Source organism: Molothrus ater, chromosome 4 (genome assembly GCF_012460135.2).
Source record: "Molothrus ater isolate BHLD 08-10-18 breed brown headed cowbird chromosome 4, BPBGC_Mater_1.1, whole genome shotgun sequence".
Classification (NCBI taxonomy): Eukaryota; Metazoa; Chordata; class Aves; order Passeriformes; family Icteridae; genus Molothrus; species Molothrus ater.
This window is the reverse complement of record NC_050481.2, coordinates 63061580-63087169: the sequence shown is the minus strand read 5'-3', so window position 1 is coordinate 63087169 and position 25590 is coordinate 63061580. Positions and strand designations below refer to the sequence as shown.

The window sequence follows — 25590 nt, the reverse complement described above, 5'->3', positions numbered from 1 at the left end:
TACTGCTAGGGAAGAAGTAAAGCAGTTTATTAAAGGTTGCAGATGAGTCAGTGATAGAGATTTGTTTAGTTCTTTGAGCCTTGGCTTTTGGGTTCTTTGAGCACCATTTTATTTTTACTGTATGCATGTGGGAAAGGAGAGACACAGGTTAGAGGAGGAGACAGAAAGCAACCCATGTAATGATGCAAGGATGGAAGAGGTAAGTGAAGTCTGGGCTGGATGATTGACTTATCTGAGATAGGGATTAGCCTGGAGGATTTAGGATAAATTATTGTAGCATTGCAGCTTTAATAATTTGTAGCATTAGGCCAAGATATGGTGGATTTTTTCCAATCTTAAACTGGCATAATAGAGGGTAATGGCCTTACAGCTACTTACATGTGGCTGTCTGGGCTCCACACAGATCTTTATGCCAGAGTTTCATGGTGTGGGCAGGGTTTGCTCCAAGTACCACAGCTGAACAGAATCACTTACATAACACTTGTATATTCTGTAGTAATTTTTTTTCCTTATTTGATAGTTCATAGATTTCAAGTCTTTGTAGCCCCTGGCACAAAACTAGAGAGTGGGCCTGCTACCCTGCATTTCTGCAATGACATCCTTGTCCTGGTGAAAGACCTTCCTCCCAGTGTCATGGGGCAGTGGAAGCTCTCGGATCTGCGGCGCTATGGGGCTGTCCCGAACGGATTCATCTTCGAAGGGGGCACCAGGTGCGGCTTCTGTAAGTACAAATGGGATTGTCCTCCAAATGCTGCTCAATGCCTTTTGCAGAAATTGAAAATGCACTCTCATTCCTAATGGAGACTGCAGAACCAGCTGTGCTACTTTGTCAAACAGGCAGCCTCTTATCAGAGGGCCTGTTCTGAGTAGATTTCTGCAGGCTTCAACCCCGGTGTTCAGGAGAAATGTGACCGTGTGCAGTCCTGGCTAAAAATTGCCCTGTGCTCTCTAGAAGATGTTCAGTCAAAAGCTGCTATTGAATACAGAGCAAAAATAAGGTAATGGAATTTTATGGCTTGTGTTATGCAAGAGATAAGGTAAAATGGTTTAATGTACATTTACATTTTATTATGTAATTAAATTATTAAATTATGATTAATTATTTTGTTGTTTGCTGAGGGGAAAGTTATATGGAGCTTTGAGGTTACAGGCAGCATCAGTGTTCTCATTTTGTAAATGCTAATTTCTAAATCCCATAGAGGACTTTTTACTCCTTAAAGTTAGAACAACTCTGGTCCCTTCCCTATTAGCAGCTTTGTAACTATGGGGTGGAGCCACGTGATATTTGGGGTCAAAATGAAAGCAAGCAGGCTGAAGCTAGTTTCCATAGCCTAGTAGCTAAGATACACCTTTATATTGAGATAAATCTCTTGTTCCCATGGCCAGTTTAGGACTTCTCAAATTCTCACTTCAGATAAAATGTAGGCAAGATCTGAAAAGGATGGTTAATAAATGCACAGGTATAATAACATATAATTAGGGTTTTATTAATAAGGTTCTAATTTCATAAGCAGAGTTTGAAGCCATGCTGAATTGATGGCCTGTGAGCACAGATGGATATGCAGATTGCCAATTTGGATGTGAAGTTGTTTGACTTGCATACTTTTTTTTGGTAAACAAACTGAAAAATTAGAAGATTTCAGAGTTGATCCAAATCCAAATATATTCTTCCTGGGACTTGCATACATTGCTCTGCATGTAAATTCTGGTTGCTCTACTTTTATGGAGTGGAAACCCAAATTCCTGACATCTTTCTGACCTGATGGAGGGTGTGGCCTGGTGGGGATTGGTTTCTTCTCCCAGGCAACAAGGGATATGATGAGGAAGTGGCCTCAGGCTGTGCCAGAGGAGGTTTAGGTTGGGCTTTGAGAGGAATTTCTACACAGGAAGGGTTGTCAGGCATTGAAATGAGATCCCTGGAGAGGTGGTGAAATCAACATCCTTGAAGGTGTTTAAGAAATGACTGGACATGACACTTAGTTGACATGGTGGTGTCCAGTCAAAGGTTGGACTTGATTATGTCAGAATCTTTTCCAGCCTCAATGATTCTGTGAAATGAGGAACTGTAGGTGATGGAACCTGAATTATCTGTGGTGTTTGTTTTTTTTTTTCCTCCCTTAAATTTTTCCTAGTTTCTGGTGAGAAACGGGGTCATCAGTCGCTCCCCTGTGTGCATGCTTTTGAAAATATGAAATTATTATTTTTTAAGGTTACAAGTGAACAGAATAAGAAAAGTGCCTTGGAAAAGGTCCCACTACCTTGTGGATCATTCTTAAGAAATGTGTGTGTTGGTAGCTGAGCCCTTTCAGTTGCCATGAAAGGGTATTTGTCTTTCCCCTGCACGTGTGCATTCAGAGAGAAGAGCAGCACAGTCAGTTTGGTACAAAATTGCCTGCCACAACTGGAAACTCTTTACAGGTTCAAGCTGATCTTGTTAAAGAAGTTGTTGCCCTTAACTAAGCAGTCAAACATACCCACAGGCATAACAACATTTAAATATGTGTTTAGTCTAAACACTTGATTTAATATTGCCACTATAAAAAAAGGCTTTTTGAAAATAGAACCTAGAGAAAAATATAACTGGTTATTCTTGACAGAAGTGTGTTGGTAAAGAGAAGGACCATCTTTCTTCAGACAGCTATTACCTCAGTCCTCTGGAATTCTTGAGGCAAACAAGTAGTGTTCAGGAAAAAAAATTGATATGTTATTACAGAAGTTGTTTTAATTCCTAAACAAAAGCACTCTCCATTACCCTGTCATGTAAGTGTAATATAATATTATGCAGGCTCTATTATTAATGTTACTTTCCTACAGGTTAAACCATATCTTTGCTCACATTCATCCTGTGGAGCTCTGAATGCAGAGGATTAGTGAATTTAAGGTTTAAATATCACTGTAATAAATACCTCATTAAAAAGAACCAGTAATCTTGTGGTTTGATTGCCTCTCCATGACAAAAGACATGAGGCCTCAAACTAAAGCAGAGCTTTTTTGGGTGTATCTGTGGTAGAACTGAGGTCTAAAAGGATATAAATTTGTTTTAGCTTTCTGTTTCATGCTTCCTCACAAAAGTTTTTATAAAGATAAAACACTTCATTATGTTCTGTTGCTTAGTAGAGGTTTAATTCAATTCCAAAGGCTTTGGTACTCAGTCCAGGAAGAGGGAAACCATCTGAGATAATGCTGAGATTTCAAATATTAAATCTAGGTGCATTTTCAAGATGGTTCACACAAGTTTATTCACAAATAGGAAGAAGAATATTTACATTTTGAACTCCTCTTACTCTTAACATCACAATTGGTACTGCTAGAGATTTAAAAATATTTTTTTCTGCTTCTGAAAGCTGCAAATAAGTTATTTTCTGGGCCAAAATTTTGTTCTCTCTGTAGCTGAGGCTTAGTCACACACTGTTTGCAAAAAAGCTGGTGCCTTGGCCTAGCAGTCAGTGGAGAGGTTTATATGGAGGAACAGGCTGGAAAAAAGGAGCCTCTCACTTTCCCAAGTTCCCAGCTCAATTAGTGTGCACCAGTTAAAATGACCAGTTGCCAGTAGAATCTTCACTTGGAGGTCAGTGTGAAAAAATTCAAGTAGGGTAATAAAAGGGCACATTAACACCATGAGAATTCAGGCTCTCCAATGTTCAAGTGCTTCAGGATTAGCTGCCACATCCTGGTTTAAAGCTGCCTCATATTTTCTGACAGCATCTCCTTGAAGAAGGGAACTTGTGGGACCCTTAGTGCCCTTTGAAAGAACAAAGGTTAATTGCAGGATAAGCAGGAATATTTCTGTGATCCTTTTGGTGCTTTGATAAAATTTGGTACTTCCTTCCTTCTTTCCTTTCTTGTTTCTCCTTCTGCATTTATTTGAAATTGAGAAGTAGTAGGGGTGGTTAAACTGGGGCAAGATCTGGAATGTTTTGAAAAATCCTGGGTTGCATAGATTGTAATGTCTCTTTATATGCAGATGTTCTTTGCTTTCTCCTACTTAGGCCTACTGCAGGCAACCAACATTGTCTCTATTTATGTATTTTTGGTTGTCATGCCCATATCTCAGTTGGCAATAATAGGAATACTCTGTCATTTTCCCCCCAGGGAAGAGCAGAAGGGGGCTGCTCAAGGCCAGGGTTGGGATGTACATGCTGATTGCTGTGGAATGAGCTGCTCTGGTTCCTGCCTGTCCTGCAGCTAAAAGGCTTCAGGCTCTAGTGTTGTCTGTTAGGAGTATTAATTAATGGGAAAGAACTGACTCTTCCTCCCTCCTTTCACACACACTACAGAGATTGAAGTAATTTTGGACAATTAGCTATTGTCCATTTTTAAAGTGTGTTTGCCCATGGGTTTGCTTTATTAATATGATCAGTTAAAATCAACATTGGCAAGATTAAGTAGTACTTGGAAGTTTTATGAAATTGGCAACTTATCCTGAATGTTTGAGGGACTGTTCAATGCTTTACTGCTGATTGCCACAGAGGACTGGCTGAGTGTTTCAGTCTCATGCAAGTGGTTGGAGGCTGCTTTTCCCCAAGTCTCATAGCCCATGGAGAGAGCTGAGTGAGCCCTTCAGTCTGGTGAACAGCTGCATGCTATTACACTGTGCATGCCACACATTCCTTGGCTTCTAAATGCCTGTGCACCAAACCAGTTCCAACACATGACTGAGATATGTAATTTCCAGTAGTGAATTTCTCAGTTTTCTCAAGAAAGTAGAAAAGAAATGTAATCACTTGCTTTTATGTATGCTTTAGTTAAGCCCTGCCTACTCATTCATCTCACTTGATGTTTTTTGCAAGGACCCTCAGACTTCTTCCTTCCCTTGCAATCTAGTTCTACCTACCAAAACTAGAAAGAAAATGTTTCCTGTGAGAGTCAGTCAGCAATTTAGAATAGAATCTACAAAGAGATTATTGTATTTTTCTGTTGGATTTGTATCCACATGCACATGGACATACACTCTTTGCACTGGTTATATAAAGGTCTTCCATTTGGCTTTGGGATTTCCAAATGCCTGATAGTTATTTGCAGATAAAATCCTTTGAGTTAAGCAGCCATCTTACACACACACATTTACTTTCTTTGTTTCCATTGAAGTCAAAGTCTTGTAGAGTGTTTAAGTAACTCTTGACAAAGGTGATAAAAGAACAAAATGGTCCAGATGTCCTCCTTATGTACAGAAATATTTGAGGAATCTTTTTTTTTGCCCTGAGTGGCAACAGGGAGGTGTAGGATTCTGCTGAATCCTACATACCAAGCCACATAGTGTATCACTGTGCTTGAGACCTGAATGTCCTCTGCTATGTTGTGTCTCTATCCTGCTTGCTTATGCTGCATGGAGTGCAAAGGTCCTGTTCCTGTAGACTCTCTGTGCTCTGTTCAGGGAGGAGAAGTCTGCTCAAAGAAAAAGCTGAATTTCAGATAATTCCTGAATACTTTGCACTCAGGATTTTTTTTATCCTAATACAATGTTCTCTGACTTTGGCATCTCCTGGGAAGGAGAGATGGGGCAAGACTGCAAGTGAAACCAGCAGAAACCTCCATATCTGTCAGGCTGTGTGATTAGTGTTGCAGTCTCGTAGATGGCCTCTGAGCATGAAACCAGGGTGTGTTCATGTTTCTTTGGCTGAAGAATTCTTGATAGGTAAGATCTGAAGAGATGCAAATGTGCTGGAGTGACAAATCAAGTTATGAAGATGCCTCTAACAGTGTTGTCTTGAATAGATTTAAGCAGAACTGGGAGAGACTTAAATGTGACATAAATTGGGAATGACAGGAGTGTGGACCAGAATATGTTTTTCCTAGAGAGATTAGTTTACAGCTTGCTGGTTATACCTAATTTACTCAAGTAGGTGTTGTGGGTTGTGATCTACTTTATATTATCCTTTTTGTTTGAATCACACAGCCCTTTGTCAAGCTGTCAAAAGTGTATAAATTTCTTAAGTGAAATGTGGGTATCCTGTTGGATATGACAGGGCAAATGTTTGGAAAGTGATGGGGATGCAGTCATTCTAGTCAAGATCAGCTCTGCTTCTTTGAGTAAAATTGAAAAAAAGTACATATGCAACTCAGAATTGGCTAGAGACATGCAGACGTCAAACATGTCCAAATTAGGGCTTGCGTCACAAGGAAAGTAATGTGCAAAACCCTGCTGCAAGTCTAAGATTTTATATTGGAGTTTGCTAGTATGCTTGGTTCTGGTGAAGTGGCAGCACTTCTTCTAGGTCTATATACTAATTTAATTTCCTTTTTTTGTCTGGTATTGAAGTTTTATTTCCCTGAAATTGCTGGTTACTGGGGTGGTCTTTTGTCTGATGTTTTAAGATAATATTTTTTTTTTCCCTGATGTGCTCATATTTGGACTGACAATATATAAAATGTTCTGTGGAGCCTTTCTAGTCTTTTGTGTTGTTCATGCAGCCATATGTCATGGAGCTCATAACTTGTTTGTTTATTTAGTGAATCTCATTCTAATTTTGCTTGGGGCTATTCTTAATGAATGGAAAGCAAATATCAGAATAGAGCAAAGGGTAAAGATCTGATGACAACTTGTGGAGTTGTGTTACATTCTGTTAATAATAGATACATAGGACTTAGTCTAGGAAAATTTATACTATAATCCAGCAATATAACCAAATTCTAATTTGTTGGCATATAATAAGCTACTCTTGCTTAAAAGTGGTTAAAAGTAGAATTAACTTGGTTCATTCTTTTGAAGACACTTTAAGTATCCCTGACACTTCCTGCATAGTTATGTTTGACCTACAAAATTTTAGGGGTAAATAAGAACAAAAGACCTGGACAGCTGTTGAGGGTAAGGTGTCTGTTTTGACATTCAGGGGGAATTGGAGCTAGATGATCCTTAAGGTCCCTTCCAACCCAAGCCATTCTATGAATCTAGGACACTACTTTAACTGTCTGAATGTCATAAAATTAGCATGAATTATTAGACAGCTATTGAATTTATATGTATGTTTGTGGTCTAGTGTGTGTGTGCTGACCTGAATTTTTTATTTCTTTTCCCTGAATTTTTTATTCCTTTTCCCAGGAGAATACCTTGTTGACTTCTTTTCATGGCTTCCACTTTAAACTCTTTTGATTGCTACATTATAAATAGCTTCAGCTAAGTATATTTCTAGTGTTTCCAGGTGAAAACCATACATATTTATGTTGTGCTTTCTTGCAGGGGCTGGTGTTTTTTTCCTCTCTTGTGCTGAAGGGGAGCAGATCAGCTTTCTGTTCGACTGCATCGTCCGTGGCATCTCCCCGACCAAAGGCCCCTTTGGTCTGCGTCCAGTGCTCCCAGGTTAATACAGGAAGTCCAGAGTCACCCAGTGAAGTAGGAGCTTGTCATGTCTCACACCCACTGCTGCTGGTGTGAGAGCAGCTTGCAGTCACTGAGGGTGTGCAGGGTGCAAAGTGGTTTTCATTCTGAAATGTCACTGTACAGATTTATAAGCTGCATGTACCCAGTTTCCCCCTGCTGCTCTGGTTCATTCATGTTTCTGGTTATATTGCTAACTCCAGCCCTCTCTTATTTAACAGTACTAAAAGATGGCTATTTGAATTGAAAAGAACCCTAAATTTTAGTTTTAAACTTACACATTTAACTTGGTTCCATGTCTGCATATGGAAAACTTAACTTCTGGAGCATTTAGATTTTATCCAAAACGAATTTCTAAGTCTTGTCAGCCTTAGAAAACTTTGTCAAGCCTCCACATCACATTTAAGTTTTCAACTTGAGCTTTTTTCCTGATGTCTGAGGATTTAATTCCCTTTCCTATTTCATGGAAAGGTGTTGCATGTACTGCAATGTTCAAAGAGGAATTTGGATGACATCGTAATAAAGCCTATTTCCTTTTGATTTCAGCAGATGAAGTAAAGTATTGAGTCAGAATGACTCTGTCAAACAGGACAAAAGTGTAGAAATGAGATTGCAGAAAATTGTCTGTGATTTGGTGATGGCATACAGTAGGAATAGGTTGCAAGAATGGTGAAGGATGAGCTGGGATTTGTGGAATACTTGGAGTTTCTGTAAGTGTTAGGCAGTTAATAAGTGTTCGACAGGGTTTTATTGCTGTTAAAAGGTTAAGATAATTGCAGGAAGGAAATGTGATGGAAAAGATTAGATCTTTTGCTTATTAGATCATTAGATGATGTAAAGCTTGTGAAAATAAATGATGAAAAAATAGTTGTTTGTTAAAAATTAGTAAATGCAGTAAACACAAGGCTCAGTTCACGTTGTCTTTCTCATGGTTGTGAGGCAGAAGTAAGTTAAATAATCAAACAGAATAGCAGACAAAAGTCATTCTTGTGTGATGATACATGTTTACATTCAATTAACTGGAGTGTTTAAAAAAAAGAAGCAAACAGAAAAAAAACCTAACAACAGAAACACAAAAATCAGTGTTTATGCTTAAAGCTTTGCTATTGAACACATTTTTCTGCATATCGAAAACTATGTGTGTGTATATATATATATATATATATATATATATAAAATCTCCTAAGTCTTGTCAAACAAATTTTTGTCAAACAAAAATTTCTGTCTGGAAAAATTAAGCCCACAAACAACTATTCTGTTGTCTTTTTTTTTTTTTAATTATTATTTTAAATTTTAATTTTAGCACAATCTTTGAGGATTCTTTTTCAGAAGCATATAGAAATAAATCTGCTTTCACATGTTAGTTATCACTTCTGGTGTTTGTGGGTTGTTGTGCCACATACCACAATCTCTTCCCTCCTTCAGGAGCTCTGACCTCACTGAGGTGCATGAAGTGGATATGGAGTGTCCTGGGGAGTATTTGGTGTTTTTTGTAAGAGGAGATCTTTTTCCTGAGGTCTTTCCATTTCTCTTCTGTGCTTGATGTACTTGCCATTAAAATCTCATCCACATGATTTAATCTCATTTCCCTGGACAGGAGAAGTGTTTTGTCAAGAGTTGTGCTCATGTACTTGCAGACTCCTTTGCCTTTATTTATCCAAGCTACCTTGAGCCCTCTAACTTTCATTCCTGTGTATTTTACCCTTTTCTCTTCCAGTTTGTTGTTTCTCTCTACGTACACGTTCCTTGGAAAAAATATTTCTTTAATGTTCTTTAGTTATTATCCCATGCAGAAGCTTGTACAGATCTGTTTAAGGCACACACAGATGTACAGTTCTGGTGATTCATCCATAAACTAATTTTCCTTATCAAGTATGTTGTTACACAGAATGTACTGTATTGCTTGAAAAGGTCGAGTCTACCAGATGCATACCATGTGTCAGGTATTGAAATTCACTCAACCTTTGAAAGCATCAGCTTGTAAACAGATTAATTATCTGTTCACTTTAGGCAACTAGATCAAAACTTCCAAACTGGGGATTCTACCAAGAAACCTCTTGTCTAATTCATATTTACTGCATTGCAGAATGCTACACAGCTTCAGCTGTACTTTATGTATGCAATATTCTGCTTTTGTGCAATTTAAAAGCTTTTAGAGAAACCTTCTCTTCACAGTTTGCTAGTTGAATTTGGCATCTTGCCTTTGCCCGTGCCTTTCCAACTTAAACATGAGATATGCTTGAAGCACTGTGGTATTTGCAAGCAAGGAAAACACACAAAGGGCAGATGCACAGAGAAAGAATGTAATGTGGTAGAAACAGTCACAGTGACAGTGTTGGACACCAACTCCCACAGCACAGATATAATCTAAAAATGTTATGCAATCAATGTAGACTGTCCTTGTCTCTGTAGGAAGGATGAGTGAATGAAGCCAGTTGCTTCATGTATGAACAGCTCAACAATATGGTTAAAAGGGGTGCTGAAATATTTATGTGTTAGCATGAAATTAATAGGAGATGGTAGAGGTTTAAAGAAGACTGAAAAATGACCAGTTTTCTTACTTGCCATAGTGATTCTTAAACAAATGTAAAATAGCCAGTATCCAAATGGAATTTGTAAACTGGGTGTGCAAGGGGTGTTTGCTCAAGGACAATATTCACATCTTCTTTTCAGGACTGTAGTTTTAAAAACAATACCTTATTTCCTTAAAAGCATGATGTTCTTATCATATATATCATGGATATATGACTGCTGTACATATTTTATGGTGTCATCTATAAAATATGCAATGAAAATCCAGTGCAGTGGAATTTATAAACTTGACTTACCCATACAAGTTATCACAATCTGGTCTAATGTCTCAGCAGACCAGCTTTGAGCAGCCAGTCAGACTAGAGAACTCCTGAGATCCCCTCCAACCTGAATTATTCTGTGGTCTTTTGAAACTGAATTAAATTACTATTCTCACAATAAAAAAAAAAATTCTATTATGTGTACACCCAAAATAAATTGGAAGAGGAAAAGAAAATTAGTTGGTTTATGGTTTATTACTTGTTTTACTTATTTTGGGAGTCCATTAATTTTTCAAAATTGTACCACAATAGTCCTTTTGATATCTCCATTGGCAAATTGGAGGTTTTGATTTGTTAAAAGTTGCCTGATCAGGTCTCATAAAACCCCCCCAAAGAATAGAAGATGGGAATGTGAAGGTCATGTAGATATAGGTACCTGTAGATATTTTTAGGAAGTGTAGTATTTTAAATAAAGGACTCAAATGGGTGATGGCTATGGATGACTTGTTTTCCCCAGCTATTAGCTGGAAGAGAGCTGCTGTAACTGGCTACTAGTGTGATCTCTTTTTTTGTTTTTCCTTGAAGAGATACTTAGAAAACAGTCCAGAGAATTTACATTCTATCTTGACAGAAGTCTAGATATGTAAACAGATTAATTATCTGTACACTTAGTAATGAATCTCTGATTGCAAGGTTTGTGATCTATACTGAACTGCATGCTTATTATTTGAGAGATGTTTATCAGGTGTGTGTTGAACTCCTTTTTTTCACTAGCAAGATTCATCAGTTGAATGCCAAACCTGAGCACAGCAAAGGCCCAAGAGCCCATCAGGGCTATCTTTGATCATTGGGCAGACCAGTACTCTCTATATCTGATTATGTGACAGTCTAGTCCTGCAGTCTGGAAAGACCCCAGGTGTGATGTTGATAGTCTGGATGCTCTTTTTTAATTCTGGAAGCTTTATCAGGCTGCTTTGTGACTGAGTGGAGAGTGTACAGTTGCTGCTTGCTGAGGATCCATCTGATGCTCTTGCTTTTTGTTGGAGCTTGATACACCTTTGGCCATTGCAAGACAGCTCTGTGGCTGCCTTCTGCAGTATTTGTACCAAATGGATCCTCCTCAGACTTTTAGGGCATCTTTTCATTCCTCCAGACATCTTACAAGGTGTGGAGATGTTAGCAAGAAGGTGAGGGTCCAGGCCTGATTTACAAATGTGCCTACAGTTACACAGGAAGAAAGAAAAGAGAGATTTTCAGCCTATCTTATTTAATTTTGTTTAACAAAGTAATTACCCAGTGTTGCATTTTAAAGGTGCATGTAATCAATTAGGTAGCTGCTGACTGACTGGATACAATACATTTTTTCCTGACAGGTGCTTATTGAACAGCCCTGGAGCTTTGAATTACTATGACACTTTATTCGTATGTTACCAAAATATTCTAAATCTCCCACGATGAGCAGCTGATGTGGCTTTAATGAATACCCACCAACGTAATGTAAAAATAAAATCTCCAGCAGAGGCATTTTTAGTCCAGCTAAATTTGATGTAATCCTTCCCCTTTGCCCCAAAGCAGTGTTTAAGAAGATTTCGATGACTGCCTCACATAGAAGATGATTTTCTTCATTGCAAGGGATCCATGTTTGATTGGAAAATGATTAAAAAAATTATTAATTGAAGGACCTGAATGAATCACAGGACAGGATCCATTTGTTAACAGTTTGGGAAAGGAAGGTACTGATTGTTCTTGGAGCTGCTCTCAGATGTTGTGTGGGCAGAAGCTGTTGGAACTTCCTTGGACAGCTGGCTCAGTACCGGTCATGCTGCTTCTGTCCCCCTGGGTTACTAACATGGCAAATTGCCACCCAGTTATTTAGAGGTTGTGTATGGGGCATGCAAAAACTAGAGGATGATGCAAACAAATCCAACTTTGTAGTATTATGGCCAAAAAATGTATTAGAAAAAGGGCTATCACAACAGCACTCATGGGAGGTCATAGGTTATGAGGACTGGTCCCTAAAATGAGGACTGGTCCCTAAAAAGTGGCTGCCAGTGACTTCAATCCATAGTCAGATCCTGTAGGAAAATGTCCTGATTAGAGCTTGGTCATCTGTAACCAAGAATACTGGTACAAGAGTCTGTTACTTCTGGGGAATAATATTGTGTGTGTTTTCCATAGAAGTCTGGCTTATTAGCAGAGAAGATTAAAGATGAAACGAAGACTTGGTTAAGACTGATAGGTAATTACCTAAAACTTAGACTGTATGTTTGTCAAGTTTTGAAGTTTTCAGTAGGTATTGTATTTCCTAGAACTTGCTGAGGAAGGTTTTTCTGCTTAATCTTTCACAAACCTGGGTGATGAGAGCAGCACATAACTGTGAACACAATTTTATACAAACATTTTATCCATAGGCAATCTTTAAGGGGAAGGTTAACCAAAAAATTTCCAGTTCTGTTGGACAGACAGTATTCCTAGAGGTTTCATGTTGTTGGGTGAAACCTGGTGTATTCTGTAGCTGTGTAGCTGATAGGGAATTTGACTTCTGGAAGCTATTGAACATGTGAAGTGCAAACTTTCTGACTTCAACTTCCCTCCTACCTCATCTTGTATTTTATTATAATTTTACAAGATCAGTTGTTTGATTTTTTTTTTAATTTTATCTTTTGCTGTCTGTAAGAGGGACATAGTTTACTTCAAAAAACTAGTTGTTGTGTAGGTGCCCTAGTTATGTTCTGAACATCTGTATTTGTCAAGTAGTCATGTTCTGAGGAAAGTGAAAGGACCTTTCCTACTGAGAGTTCTTTGGTGTGGGAAGGATTAGTGTCTGTTTGCATCTTTGTTTGACCAATTTGCTGATCTTTTATGACAACTTTCTACTCAAAGTGCTTGTGGAACATCTTTCTTGGACCTTTTCTGGACATAAGGCATTTAACTAGATACAGCAAAGTACTGGAGTAGAGTACCTGAAAAAATAGGCAGCAGCTTGTAACACTGTATGCTACTGAGAAGATCTTTGCATGGACATGTCTGGGTTGTACCACAGGTGCTGGTGGCCAAATGTTGTGTTTTCCTTTGGCAGAGGTCCATATGGAAGCACTGGGGGTTTCATTTGAGTAAGCAGTCACACAGGTTTGAGGTACTCAATGCCTAATATGAGCTGTCTTGCAGTGTAAATAGGAATGGACACCTAACAAAATAATCCACATCAAACAGTCCTATTTTCTGTCTGAGCTGGGACACACAGGGGTCACAGACCCTGTTTGTCATGGGCATTGTTGCCTTGTCCCTGTTAGAACACCCTTGGGTTCCAATGTGTGTTGTTATAGGTGGATTGTGTATATCTTGGTTTTTCTGCTCATCTTACCTGGATTGCAGACTGCCAAAGATGGAAACCTCCTCAACATGGGAAAGAAAAGTTAGAAAGTTCAGCATTGTCATTTCTGTTCCTACCTAGGACAGGTCAGAAAGGGAATATCATTAGAGAGGAGAGATGTGGCAGTTTGTTTCTTGGGGCAGTTGATAATGTAGGGAGCTCCCATGGAGCTTCAGCTGAGCTGGCAGTGCTCCTTCCCCTGATTATGAGCTTGCTTTGACTGCTGTGTTGGCAATATCAAAACCAAGTCTTTTAAAACTAAAAGACCTGGGGTGAAAAGTGAAATTTTTCTTTCATTTTTCCAACTGGTTTTTGTTTTACTAACTCAATCACAACAATGTATAGCCTTTTTCATCCTCTTTTCCTCTCATTAAATGATTCAGTGTTTTTGTGGTTTGCTTCTGCTGCCCATTTGATCAGTTATACAAGAGCAGCAATTGTAAGGAAGCTACTCTGTTTTTGCTGTCATTAATTACTTTCCCTGTGTATTAATAAGAATTACTGAAGTTTCTGTTGGTGAAAAAGTTAGCAGACCTTATCCTCTGCAACTCCTGAGCATGACAGACTAATCAGTGCTATTTGAAGGGATCTGTAAGGTTTCTCTGGGATAATGGTTATGACTACTTCCAACATCTGGTTTTATTGTTATGCCTTCTGGAAATAAAATTATTTAGAGGAAACTGGCCTGTTTTACTGATGAGACTTCCACATTCTGCTTTTCTTTGGTTTTTCTGCTTTTTTTTTCTTTTTTTAGAATATAATGAGCTGCCTTCAGTGAAATAATCTCAGCTGGAATGGCAAGCTCACTAAAATGTATGGGGAAAATCCATAACAGTACCTTTTAGAAGTTATCCTAGCTTTTTCTGTATTAAACATGAAGACAGAGAGCCACCAGCGTGCTTATTTTATCTGTGACATCTGAACTCAATGACCGTCTGAACATCCAGCTTGAAAGCAAAGTCTTTTAGATGATCTGGATTGGAAGATGTCAGTTTAAACCCTCTGATTCTGCCTTTATGATGCAGATTTGTAAATTTCTAGGATGAAAAATTTGGTCTTTCTGAATGTTAAAATTCCTAGTGAATCCAATGAATTCAGTACAGATTTTATGTAGGTCAGATTAGATTTCAAGTTCTCTAGACCTGCTGGATGCTAATTATTTCTGTAGCTATCGACTTTGGTGCTGTGCTCTTCAGTGTTCTGTCTACTACAGGCATTGGATATAATCTCTGAAAATCTTTTTTAAGTTACTGTGTAGCACATGTCCAGGATATGATTGAAGTCAGATTGTCCCATACATTTTTCCAATCAGCATTTCAAGCATAAGAATGTCTTTTTCTCTTTCCTTTCTTATAAATTTTTTTATTTTCCACGTTACCTTATTTATTTATTTATTTATTTATTTATTTCTGTTTCTTTTAAAGATCCAAGTACAAACCCAGCCTATTCAGAAGAAAGATTGGCTCATGAAGCTTTGCAATTAGAAAAGCGTTTGAGCTTGCTGTCCCATACAAGTCGCCAAGGTAGTGGAGGTAAGAAATATCTTTAATTAAATAAAAATACTATGTTATGTTCCTTCCTGTCCAGGCTTTAAAAGTTGTATGGCCTGTGTTATAAGATGTGGAGCTTACAAGAAAATTACTAGAGAAATGGTCAAGACATTTGATTTGGTATGTTTCTTGTGGGGCAGTTCTCTAACAGCATTGTCTGAAGTCCTTTGATGTAGATTGGAGGTTTTCAACTCAGCAGAGTTTTGAATCAAACACTATTAAACCAGGAAGACCATTTAGGATGCTGAGTCCTACTGAATTTTTGCATGTAAAACTTGAAAAGAACTGTCTGCATCAAATCTGATATTTGCTTAAGTACCTTAGTCAGTGCAGCCTGTGAGGTGGAGTCACTTGTATGGTTCACACATCAGGCTTACAGCAGATTTTTGCAGTAACACATAGGACTCCTGTGCTTTCCTCTGCTATCTGTACATGCCTTTTCTGGAGTTGTTAGTGTATCAAAGTAGAATTGGTGTCTAGCCCTGGATTTGTGAAAGAGCCTGTGCCCTGAACTGCCATTTGAACTGTTTAATAGCCAAAGTTAGATCATCCAAACATCTGCTTTGTTCTTGACTCTAAAGCCTACAAGCATAAAAATTGTCCCTGTGAAGATCCTCAGGAGCTTAATTATGTGCTTATATACATGTCCATGGTGCTTTGGCCTAGACACTGCTGGGTAATGTGACTGAATTCCAGTGAGTTTTTCTTAATTTGCACATAGCTACTAGACTTAACTGAATGGATAGAAAAAAAAAGAGACTGGATAGATAAGAATGCCTGTTTTGTTTTTTTTAAAAATTCAGTCCTTCTAGTCAGAAATCGTGACCCAACTTTGTGTACAGTTTCTGACTTTGTGCTACAAGAAAGTGGTTTTGTATTTGTTTGGGTTTTTATTTGTTTGTGATGTTTGTATTTTGTCCTTGTGCTCTTTCATGCCAATGTTTAATTTTTCCACTAATATTCTGTCTTTGATGGCAGTACCTGCTAAAATGCCTTTCTTGCAACTATCATTGCAGAAAACTATCTTGCAATATAGACATAAATGAATCACAGAGGACATTTTTGTATATAGATATGTAAACATTTTTATAACAGTATTATTTTTATTTGTACAGTGATGTATGACTATATTTTGGTACAGCAAGCCACTTAACTGTATGAAAGTAAAATATGTTTGAAAAGGGGAGAGCTTGGTGCATAAACTTAAAAAAATTAGCCTCGAATGCATGATGTTTCACAGTGTGGTAGGGTTATGGCAAGGTAACATACCATTGCATTTTATTTTTCCCGTGGGGCTGTGAGTTATTGCAGGAATTTCTGGCTTTCTGACGGCAGTTCCACTTACAAAAAGCAGATGGAATCTCTGGGCCCTTCCTGTTTGTACATACTTGCCATGCTTAAGTCTGTTGATTGTGTTTTAAACGTAGGTTGATGTGTTTCCTTCTTTTCCAGGAGATGATAGGAGTATTTCGAGCTCGTCTTCAGATACCAGCCACTCGGATGTCAGCGTTGGGAGCAGGCTGACAGTGTGGCCTGAGCAATCTTCAGCCAGCACCTCTCAGGAGAGCCATGGGCTGGCAGCTGCCAAGGGCATTCACCTGGGAGAGGAGAAGACCCTTCCAGAAGGGGCACGTGGCACCACCAAGCCCCCTCCGAAGCCCCTGCGGTCCAGACAGCTGCAGGAAATCGGACGTCAGAGCTCTTCTGACAGTGGAATAGCTACTGGTAGTCACTCTTCCTACTCTGGGAGCTTCTCTTCCTATGCTGGGAGCTTAGACATTTGCCATGGTGATGAGTTTGGATCATTGCTAAGCTTGCCATTGAACTTTCCTTCAGATCAGAGTCTATGTACTTGCCCTCACAGTGAGTCCCAGAGAGGTGTGGGATCAGAGTATCAGGTTCCCAGCTCTCTCAGACACGTTTATGATATACCCAGGAGTGTGTTACAGGCAGCTTCTAAGGAAGTGCAGCTGAAGAGTGCAGATTCCACGCTACCCAAGGACCAGGCCCTGCCAGCTCAAGGTGCCAGTGACCCAAGACTGCTGCTACCACACTTGGAAGCACGGAGGGCAGCTGAGCACAGCCAGCACAGAGGGAGGCCTTCATCCTTACTCACAGAAAGCAGCAAGGACTCAAGTGATGAGACATATGTGGATTTTGTTTCAAGGTGGTCAGACACAAAACCACAAGGACAGGTGTCAGACTCCAAAAGTAGTGAGCTGTCACCACCTGGTGGGGCCTCAGCTGACCCCTGTGACACATGTAGCCCCCACCTTGGGATGACAAGAGCTCTTTTTTCATCTTGTCCAATCTGTGGTGGACTAAAGGTAAATACCTAACACTGAGCGGATGCTAACGAGCCTTAGTTAATAGAGCATGATTAATTTAAAGTTACCTAAGTTGTAGGTCATCAGTAATATTGTTTCCTTTATACTCTGAACAGGTAATAACTTTTTCTGTTGTTTGTGCTGAAATGGAGAGGATTAGCACATGGTTTCCTCAAAATCTCTGCCTAGTTAAGGAAACACTGAACAATACAGACCACAACCACTACTTTTAAATTGGCCAATTTTGGCTTTGGGTACATGTAAGTGAAAGAGAAAAGTTTTTCAGGCACTGGATTTGTCATATAATGGCAAGGAAGCATGGAAGACACTGACCTGTCTTGCTGTGAGTACTTACAAAAAAAGAAGGGAGGTCAAATAGTATGTGCTGCTCTTAAGGAGATCTGAGTGCAGACTTTTATTTTATTGATGTTTTCCTTTTCTTTGTCACTGTAGTTTGAACATGCCTTGCACAAGAAGCCAGGTTAGACCAGTTTCTCACTGGGGAAATACAAGATAGTCAAGTCAGCATGACAGTCTGGTTCTGTGACTGCCCAATGACAGGTACTCTAGAGCAGGTACACAAAATTTCACTAGCAGCCTACAAACAGGACAGTTTATTTACAGAAAAATTTATTTTTTATCACCAGTCATGTAAAGACTTAATACCTAAACTGTGGAGATTCACTTGCCTTTCCAAACACATTTGCCAGTATCTAAGACTTTGATATTCTTATAAATTCTTTTTGGACCTGCTATGTTCTTGCCTTTTTATGGCAGTAAGCTTTATACATTAATTATACATTGTATGAAAATGTATTTGATTTTATCCATGCTAGAGAAGATTTTTTTTTTGTGAATGTGTTGGCTAAACTTGAAGAAGTTAAAGCTGCTTGTATTAGTGAGCTGTTGAAAGGCTGGGAAGGTTGGAGGGAGTGCTTAATTTAGGGAATGTGTGAAGCAAGGATTCAGCAAGAGAGACTTCTGCATGAGGGATTAAACACTGCCATTGAAGTGTGTGCATTTAATTAAATATGAGATTACATAAACCACTGCTATGGAAAGGGCTTGAATGCCTTGTAGGTGATGAAAGAAAAATTAAAAGTTTATAAATTTGAGGGATTGGTTTCTTCTCATGAGGTATTTCATGCCTTTGCATCGTTGAGTGCCTTCACATGTTTGCAAACTGGAAAGCTCTGTCTGCCTGGGCCACTGCACAGCCCCATCACAGCACCTTGGATGTTCCTGTGCCATGTGCCTGCAGCACTTGGCAGGTAGGGAGGCACTTGTGGGACAAGTTTTCTAAGGCTGTGCTCAGTGGGATCGGTGATCTTCCAAGGCCATCCTTGCCAGCCACCTGCACCACAAGCCCTCAAAGGCCTCCAGCCCATTTCTGGAAGCGTGGCTGCAGGCAGAGAGGTGCACAGCCAACATCTGCTGTTGTTGGCTTCCTGTGACTGCTCCCTGTAGTCAGGGAGAATTTGGGAAAAATGACCAAGACTGATTTCTGGAAGGGCTCTGCTTTGGGGTTAGAAAGCTTAAAAGTGGCTTTGCTGTAGGCAAGGAGGAAAGAAATAATTCAGCTACAATTAACTCACATGACCTAAATGTTTCTGGGTGATCAGAATTGTTGGTTTAGATGTGAATTTTTCAGATCTTTCCCTGGCTATCTGTGGAAGATGGGAAGCTGAAAGTGAGTGTTCCCTTGGATATCTTCAAAATCATGAAAAGCTAAATTATGTCACCACAACTGCCTGTTGACCCCAATGACATAAATACCCACATCTTTTATTACAAAGTGCTGCCAGGTTGAACAGTGTTTCTAGCTGTCCTAATAAGTTGGCAAGAATTTCAGATATTGTCTATACTTAAACAAATTTAGTGATAAACACTGGTGCAACCTTCTTCCTAACTTTTGTTTTAGCATGAGATATGCACATCTGCTTTTTTTTTTATAAATCCATTTATGAGCAGTCACGAAAGAAGTCTCATTAAATGGAATGATTCATGGGTTTGTTTTTACTTTTGAAAGAAAAAATAACCCTTTGATGCACTCTCTTGAACTGTCATGAATGAGTTATTTTAGCAGTATTTAATGGATGTGTCTTTGGCATTTCTCCTGATGAGTTCAGTGAAAGCACAAATCCATAGGCTGTAACTAAAAAATAATTATTACTCCTTGTACTTTGAACAGAATATATTTAAGCTAGGGCCAGGAAGAGTTGATTTATGGGTTGATGAAAACACCAGGTTTTAATGTTTATTCAAATTCGTGCTCAAAAAGCTTTAGTGTGCTGGTGTTTGGAGTTTTGCAATTTTGAGTTAAGCTGTTAATTAAATTGTGTAAATGGCCTTTAAGTGCCTACTATTTAAAGTGACCTGAGTAAAGTCTGCAGCAGTATTTAAGGCTATAAGCATTTGTTTGTTTTGTGCCCTTTGGCACAAAAGGCACATGGAAGTTTGGTTTGGGCATGTCTCCTGTGCATGTTGGAGTTCAGCATGTGAAGGGTTGGAGAGAGGTTGCAGGGTGAAGATGGGCATGGTGGGGGTCCTGATAGGATTGACTTGTTAACAACCACCTGCTCCTCTAGTGACAAGGATGGTGATGAAAACAGGGAGAACAGACCTGGGAAAGTGCCAAGGCTCAAACAGAAAACAGGGCAAGGAAGCCTTTCTGTCACTCTGCATGAAAAATAGAACCAGCATGAAAAGAGTTACTAAATATTGCTTCTATTACTTGTCTATTGTATCTCAGACACTGGGGGCTAAGAAGCAAGCATGCAGGGTGATTTGCTTTCTGTTGTATGTAATTGTGCTGTGCTCAAGATGTCCTTTACAGATTTCCAAGGTGTGCTTTTGCTATGTAATTTGACCTAGATGATTTCAGTGCTGTAGATGATTGCAGAGGTGAATTAATTGTCTATTGTAAGTATAATTTAAGCTCAGAATTGATTGTTACAATTTCTGAGTAAGCTGTAGAGATTTATTATTAGACTTTACTTATTATGTTTTTAACTACTTAACTAATACTAATTTGATGAATAGAATTTCATTGTATGCTTGTTGCTCTGTAACTTCCTTTGATGCTATAGTTTGAGAAATGTCAACTTTTTTATAGGGTTTTTTTTTTACACCACCATTGTTTGTAAATTTTCTTAGAAGTCTGAAAAATAAAATTATTTTCCAACTGGTTTTGTCCTAGTCCATCTGAAAAGTTCTGGGTTTCGTTTTGCTTTGCTTTTTGTCCCCTGACCTTCTTCTTGCAAGTTGAATTAATATGGAGTGTTTATGGCTGTCTCTTCATGCTACTTAGTGTTATACTTAAATAACTGATGACAGCTCCAAATGTGCTTATTAGTAGGAATTACATTTATGTATGTCTAGCTCATGCTAAACTCATATTTATGTCAGTGGGAGTTCTTATTTATGTAGAAATATAGTCATGAGTACTGCTTTGGTAGTTAACTTGCTATGATAGAGGGGAAAAGAAGTTGTGAGTTTGTGTGTGGCTGTTGTCATCAATCTCTTTTGGTATTCAGCCGCCAACTTGAGTTGATGACTTTAAAATACCAAGGCCTCCTTGGGGACAATATGGTCCCAGATTAGGAGTAATCTACCCAAATTCTCTGTGAGTCACCACAGTGACTCTGTGCCTCAAACTTGGAATCTCCCAGCATGTCTGTAGTAAGTGGAAATACAGAAATGCGGTGGTCTTGATGGACAAAAGGGGTTTTGTCAGGCAGCAGGATCCACAGCACTGAGGGGCTGAGAACCCTTCCCTACCCAATCCAGAGAGGACTGGCAGCTGCCTTGGGAGCACGTGGATCTCAGGTTAAGTGAGGAGTTGGTTTGGCTCGGTGGTAGGATACTTAACTCTTTCAGTCTGTCCTGTAGAAACTGCTTTATTTTGCATTACAACTCCACAAGAAGGCTTGTCCATGCCTTGAGCAGGCTCTTTACTGCTGTGCTTGATGCTGCAGCCCCATGGCCTCCTTTCAGGGCTGGTTAATCACCTGCAGCCTTGGGTGAGTGCAGAGTCTCTGTGTTCTAGAGAAACTGTGAATATCTCTGTGTCCCTTGTGCACTGTAGACCAGAGAGAGAGACTAAGCCTAGGGAGAAGCACAGCTGATGTGACCTCAGGCAGAGAAGGGGCTTCAGCTCTAGAGCATCCTACACTGACTTGCCTGGTACTAATTTCACCAGGGTCATGAGCAGCCTGTCACTGGGTTGGGAATATAGCCTTAATCTTCCAAATCCTGAACAAAACCCTTAACCCTAGAGTTAGCTGGTGTTTCTCCTGTCATTGTAGATGCTCCTTTTGAAAGGGGTGAAAGACAAGGCCTGTAAGGTGTTAACTTTCTTAGTGAAATCTGAGAAATGGCAACTGCATGACTACATGGCCATATCTGCGTAACTGAGAATGTTTTAATTTTTTTTGGCTTTTAATAAAGTACTTTTTCTAATGTAGTACTAAAACAGATACTAAAGAAATCACAATGTACTGTTACCTACAACCTTAATTTAGCTATTTTTTTTTCTGTTAGGAGTCATTACCTCTTTCCCCAGGAGACTGAAAACCTTATGTGTTTATCTTGTACTGTGTTTATTTCCATGCTTTCTCTGACAGTGTAGGAACATGATTATTTGTAATTGCACATCTTTTACATCTCTTTTTTTACAGTACTGATGTGTGGTGCTGTAACATTTTATGCTTCCTCCCACCTTTAAAAAAGCTACAAGCTGTCTAAATTCTCAGCTGAGAAGGATGCATTTGTCATCTTCTAGAGCATTGTTGCTGCTTGTATTTCTGCTCTAATCTCAGAGCTCTGGGCAGTTGGGCAACACTGTCAGAACTATAACAGGAGCAGTTTGCACTTCAGAGGAGCCTGGAAGTCAGTTGTCATTACTGACCTGAATGATGTGTTTGTGAGGTTTCTGGATCTGGGTCTTGCTGGCTTTTTGCATGAATTAGAAAACTTGCTGTTGTGCTCTTTTCTTTCAAGCTTTAATTCCAGTTGTTTTTCTATGAGTCCTGACTGTGATACGTGAACCAGCAGTGATGTGCATCTCCCAGCACGTGTCACCACTAACTGAGGTGCCTGCACTGGACAATGATTTGCCCATCTGGCATTTTACTTACATTACTGTTATTGTAAAAGGCTCTGAAGGCTCTGAAATTTTTACAATAAAGTAGTGTTTTTCTTCAGACTTTTCAGAAATTCAAAAGCATCTTATAGCCCACTAATGTCCCCACAGTATCTTTCTGAAATTGAGGAGACCCATGATCATTGCTGCTCTTGACAATGAAATGCAGTCATTTCTGGAGCTGGAGAAAAGCACCCAGTGCTGTGCAGATCAAAGATGAGCAGAAGTGCGTTCTCCAGTTGAAGCTGACAGAAAAAAAGGGGCCTAAAACAGGTGGATGTAGTGTCAGGCTTAAAGCTACATTTGTTTTGTTTTCCTTATTGTAGCTTTGGCCAGGAGCCCAAGTCTACTGTAGAGATGATCTCCATCCTCTTGATCTCATCTCCCATCCAGGTGTGCTCATGCACTGTGTAGAGATATTGCTTAATGTCAGCTTGCAGGAAAGGAAGAATGTTTTTTCTTCCCAGTTCCCCAGTTAACTTGTCCAGTATTTAATGCTTCTTGGCAGCTTTCAGGCTTCACTCCCAAGTAACCGAGGAGAGACCCAGCTTCCTTTTCCATTGCTGTTGCTGGTAGGAGCTCACATAAGTGACCCAGCTCTTCCAAAGGTGGGCATGGAGGAGGTCAAGGGTAAGAATTTGGATTTGAGATGTCACAGGAACACATGAGACATGCCAACCCTCCCAGGGCAGTGCAGATCTGACTTGCTTTGAGCCCTGTAGAGGTTACCTTATCTCTTGTCTAACAAACTGTACTCAGGGTACTCTCCATCTCTCATGAAAGAATCCTCACAAGCTTTTGTGCAAAGAATAAGGGTTTTAATCTAAACTTGGAATAATAAGAGTTGGCACATCTTGGGCTCTGGCACTAAGGGGAACAGACAGCCTGTGGTCTGTAATGGGAAAAGGAGTGCCTGCCACAGAAGCACTGGTGAGTGAAATGATAACAATGTCAAGAGAAGAGAGCATCTTTCCTTAGGTGAGGGAATGCAGACAATGTAACTCAGCAGAATTCATTCTTCTGTACCAAACACAAGTGTTGCTGGATTGCTTTTCTGTCAGAGAGCTTTGGAGATCTTGATAAACCCCATTATTGACCTTCTATCCCCATCACAATGAACAAACGAGAAAATTGGCTTCCTCCCCTAAATAAAATCAAGCTGGATAATAGCTTTTATTATTAGTAATAGTAAAATGTAATAATGGCTACTTCTTCCTCTGTTAGGAGCAGTAGCTTTTCTGAAGGCAGAGAAAGAAATGCTTTGAAGGAGGAGTCATATGACAATAAAAGCTGGGAAAAAAATTCCCTTTGGAATGTAGGGTTTGTGGGGTTTCTGGTTTTGATCCAGCTGTAAAGGAGACTCTTCAGATTGCTTGGAATGTGGCCAAAATGAGAAAATGGAAGGCTTTTTTTTCTCTTTCTATCTTCCCCTTTCCTGCCCCCCCCCCCCCCAAAAAAAAAATCCATTTATTTCTGGAAAAATTCAACAGAATCCTACAAAGTGTTAGCTGACACTTTCTATCTTCATTTTCTACAAGGGAGAAAGTAAAATTCACCTGCAGGGGATGGAAACTCAGGAAAAGCATAGTTGTAAGGAAAGCATAGATTACATAGAGCTGAACTCAGGGCAAGTGAATAACTCCAGTAGCAGCCCTGGATTAAGATTCCCAAGTTTGATTCCCATATGGTTTATCTCCTTCTGGAAGATCATAAACAAAGTTACTTTCAAAAAACCTCAATTCCTTGACTTGCATTTCTGAAAAATGTTTGTAATGTCTGCCAACATTCTATTTTTAAGGTTGTGCATTAAAAAGACTTGCAGGAAATATTTTGTTTTGATTAACAGTCAGTGATATCAAAGTAATTGCATGGCTCAGAAGGAGACTGGTGAGTGTCAGTAGGATAGCAATCACTTAGGTGGGATGTCTGGAGGGCTGACAGCAGCTCCCTGGGAGTAGATGAGAGGACTGAAAATAGATGCTCAGTAGGGGTGTGACCTTTCCAACCAACCTTTTTTGACAGAGCCACTTAAAACTGGAAGTATGCAAATTAGAAGGGTGAAATGTGTTCAACAACAATAAACAAGCTTGTCCACAACTCAGGACAAGAGATAAGAGTGGAATTAGTTTTGGTAATTCAAGATTCTCAGTATACTTATTACTTCAAGATATCCATGGAAATAGTTTCAGTCTGGCTGATAACACATCAGCAGAATAACAGTGAGTTGTAATTACTTGTAATCAGATTATATCTGAAGGTGTTGGTTGTGTTGTGGTGTAGGCAAATGTTTGTCATATCCAACCCGTATTCCAAGTTACAGTACTGTAGTCATAAAGAACAAATAATTTTTCCAGCTATTATGTTTGTGAAATGTAATAGCATGCTAACAACATCTTCCTATGGGTAATGCAATTTTGGGATTTGTTAGCATGAAAATATGTGGCAACAAATCTACTGAATAGAAAATGGTTTATTACCTACTCCATTGAACCTGCTCCATGGTTTCATTGTACTGAAACCAATTTGAGAAATGAATCACTGAAATACATTTATATGTTCAGAACTGAATGAATGCTTCCCATAGGCAAAGAAGGTAGTAAATGTGCCTAAGCCATTCTGATAGAAAAATGCCTACTAGTTTTCAGGATGGACTGTTTTTAAAGTTCCTTGAGATTTTATTTATTGCTTTATTATGCAGAGGTCTGAATGCTTTTGCTGAAATGCCAGGGAACTTGCCTAGAGGAGAAAGGAGAGGGAATTCTCTAGAAGCCCATGAGGAAGATGAGACTGTCAAATTTACCTCTCATGCAACTGTACAGTTCTGACCAAAATGTCCCTCTGAGTTGAGCAGAAGTCTTGTGCAGACTTCAGCTCCTCTCCTTTGACACTCCTGGAAGCAAGGCCACTGAAATCAGTGTAGCTAAAATGTTCACTTCATTAGAGATTGGGGCTGCATCTGAGTTAAAATAAATAAGATGAACCTTTGATATTTAAAACAGGCAGATTTCAAATGCTGTCCCATAGTAGAAGAGTGGAATTGACTGCTCTGGACCTGAGGGAATACAGAAAGAATCCATACTGCAATCTGGT

The 25590-nt window shown here is 39.3% G+C and overlaps 1 protein-coding gene across 3 annotated transcripts in view; it reads left to right on the top strand.

Moving 5' to 3' along the window:
* Positions 1 to 25590, top strand: part of DOK7 (docking protein 7) — a 59721-nt gene that overhangs the window by 6046 nt on the left and 28085 nt on the right. For all 3 annotated transcript variants that reach the window (XM_036382651.2, XM_036382650.2, XM_036382652.2), the window contains 4 exons: positions 521 to 721; positions 7178 to 7297; positions 14905 to 15012; positions 16483 to 17357. In XM_036382651.2, the coding sequence (XP_036238544.1) occupies positions 521 to 721; positions 7178 to 7297; positions 14905 to 15012; positions 16483 to 17357 (1304 nt within the window). The remainder of the gene's footprint in view (positions 1 to 520; positions 722 to 7177; positions 7298 to 14904; positions 15013 to 16482; positions 17358 to 25590) is intronic.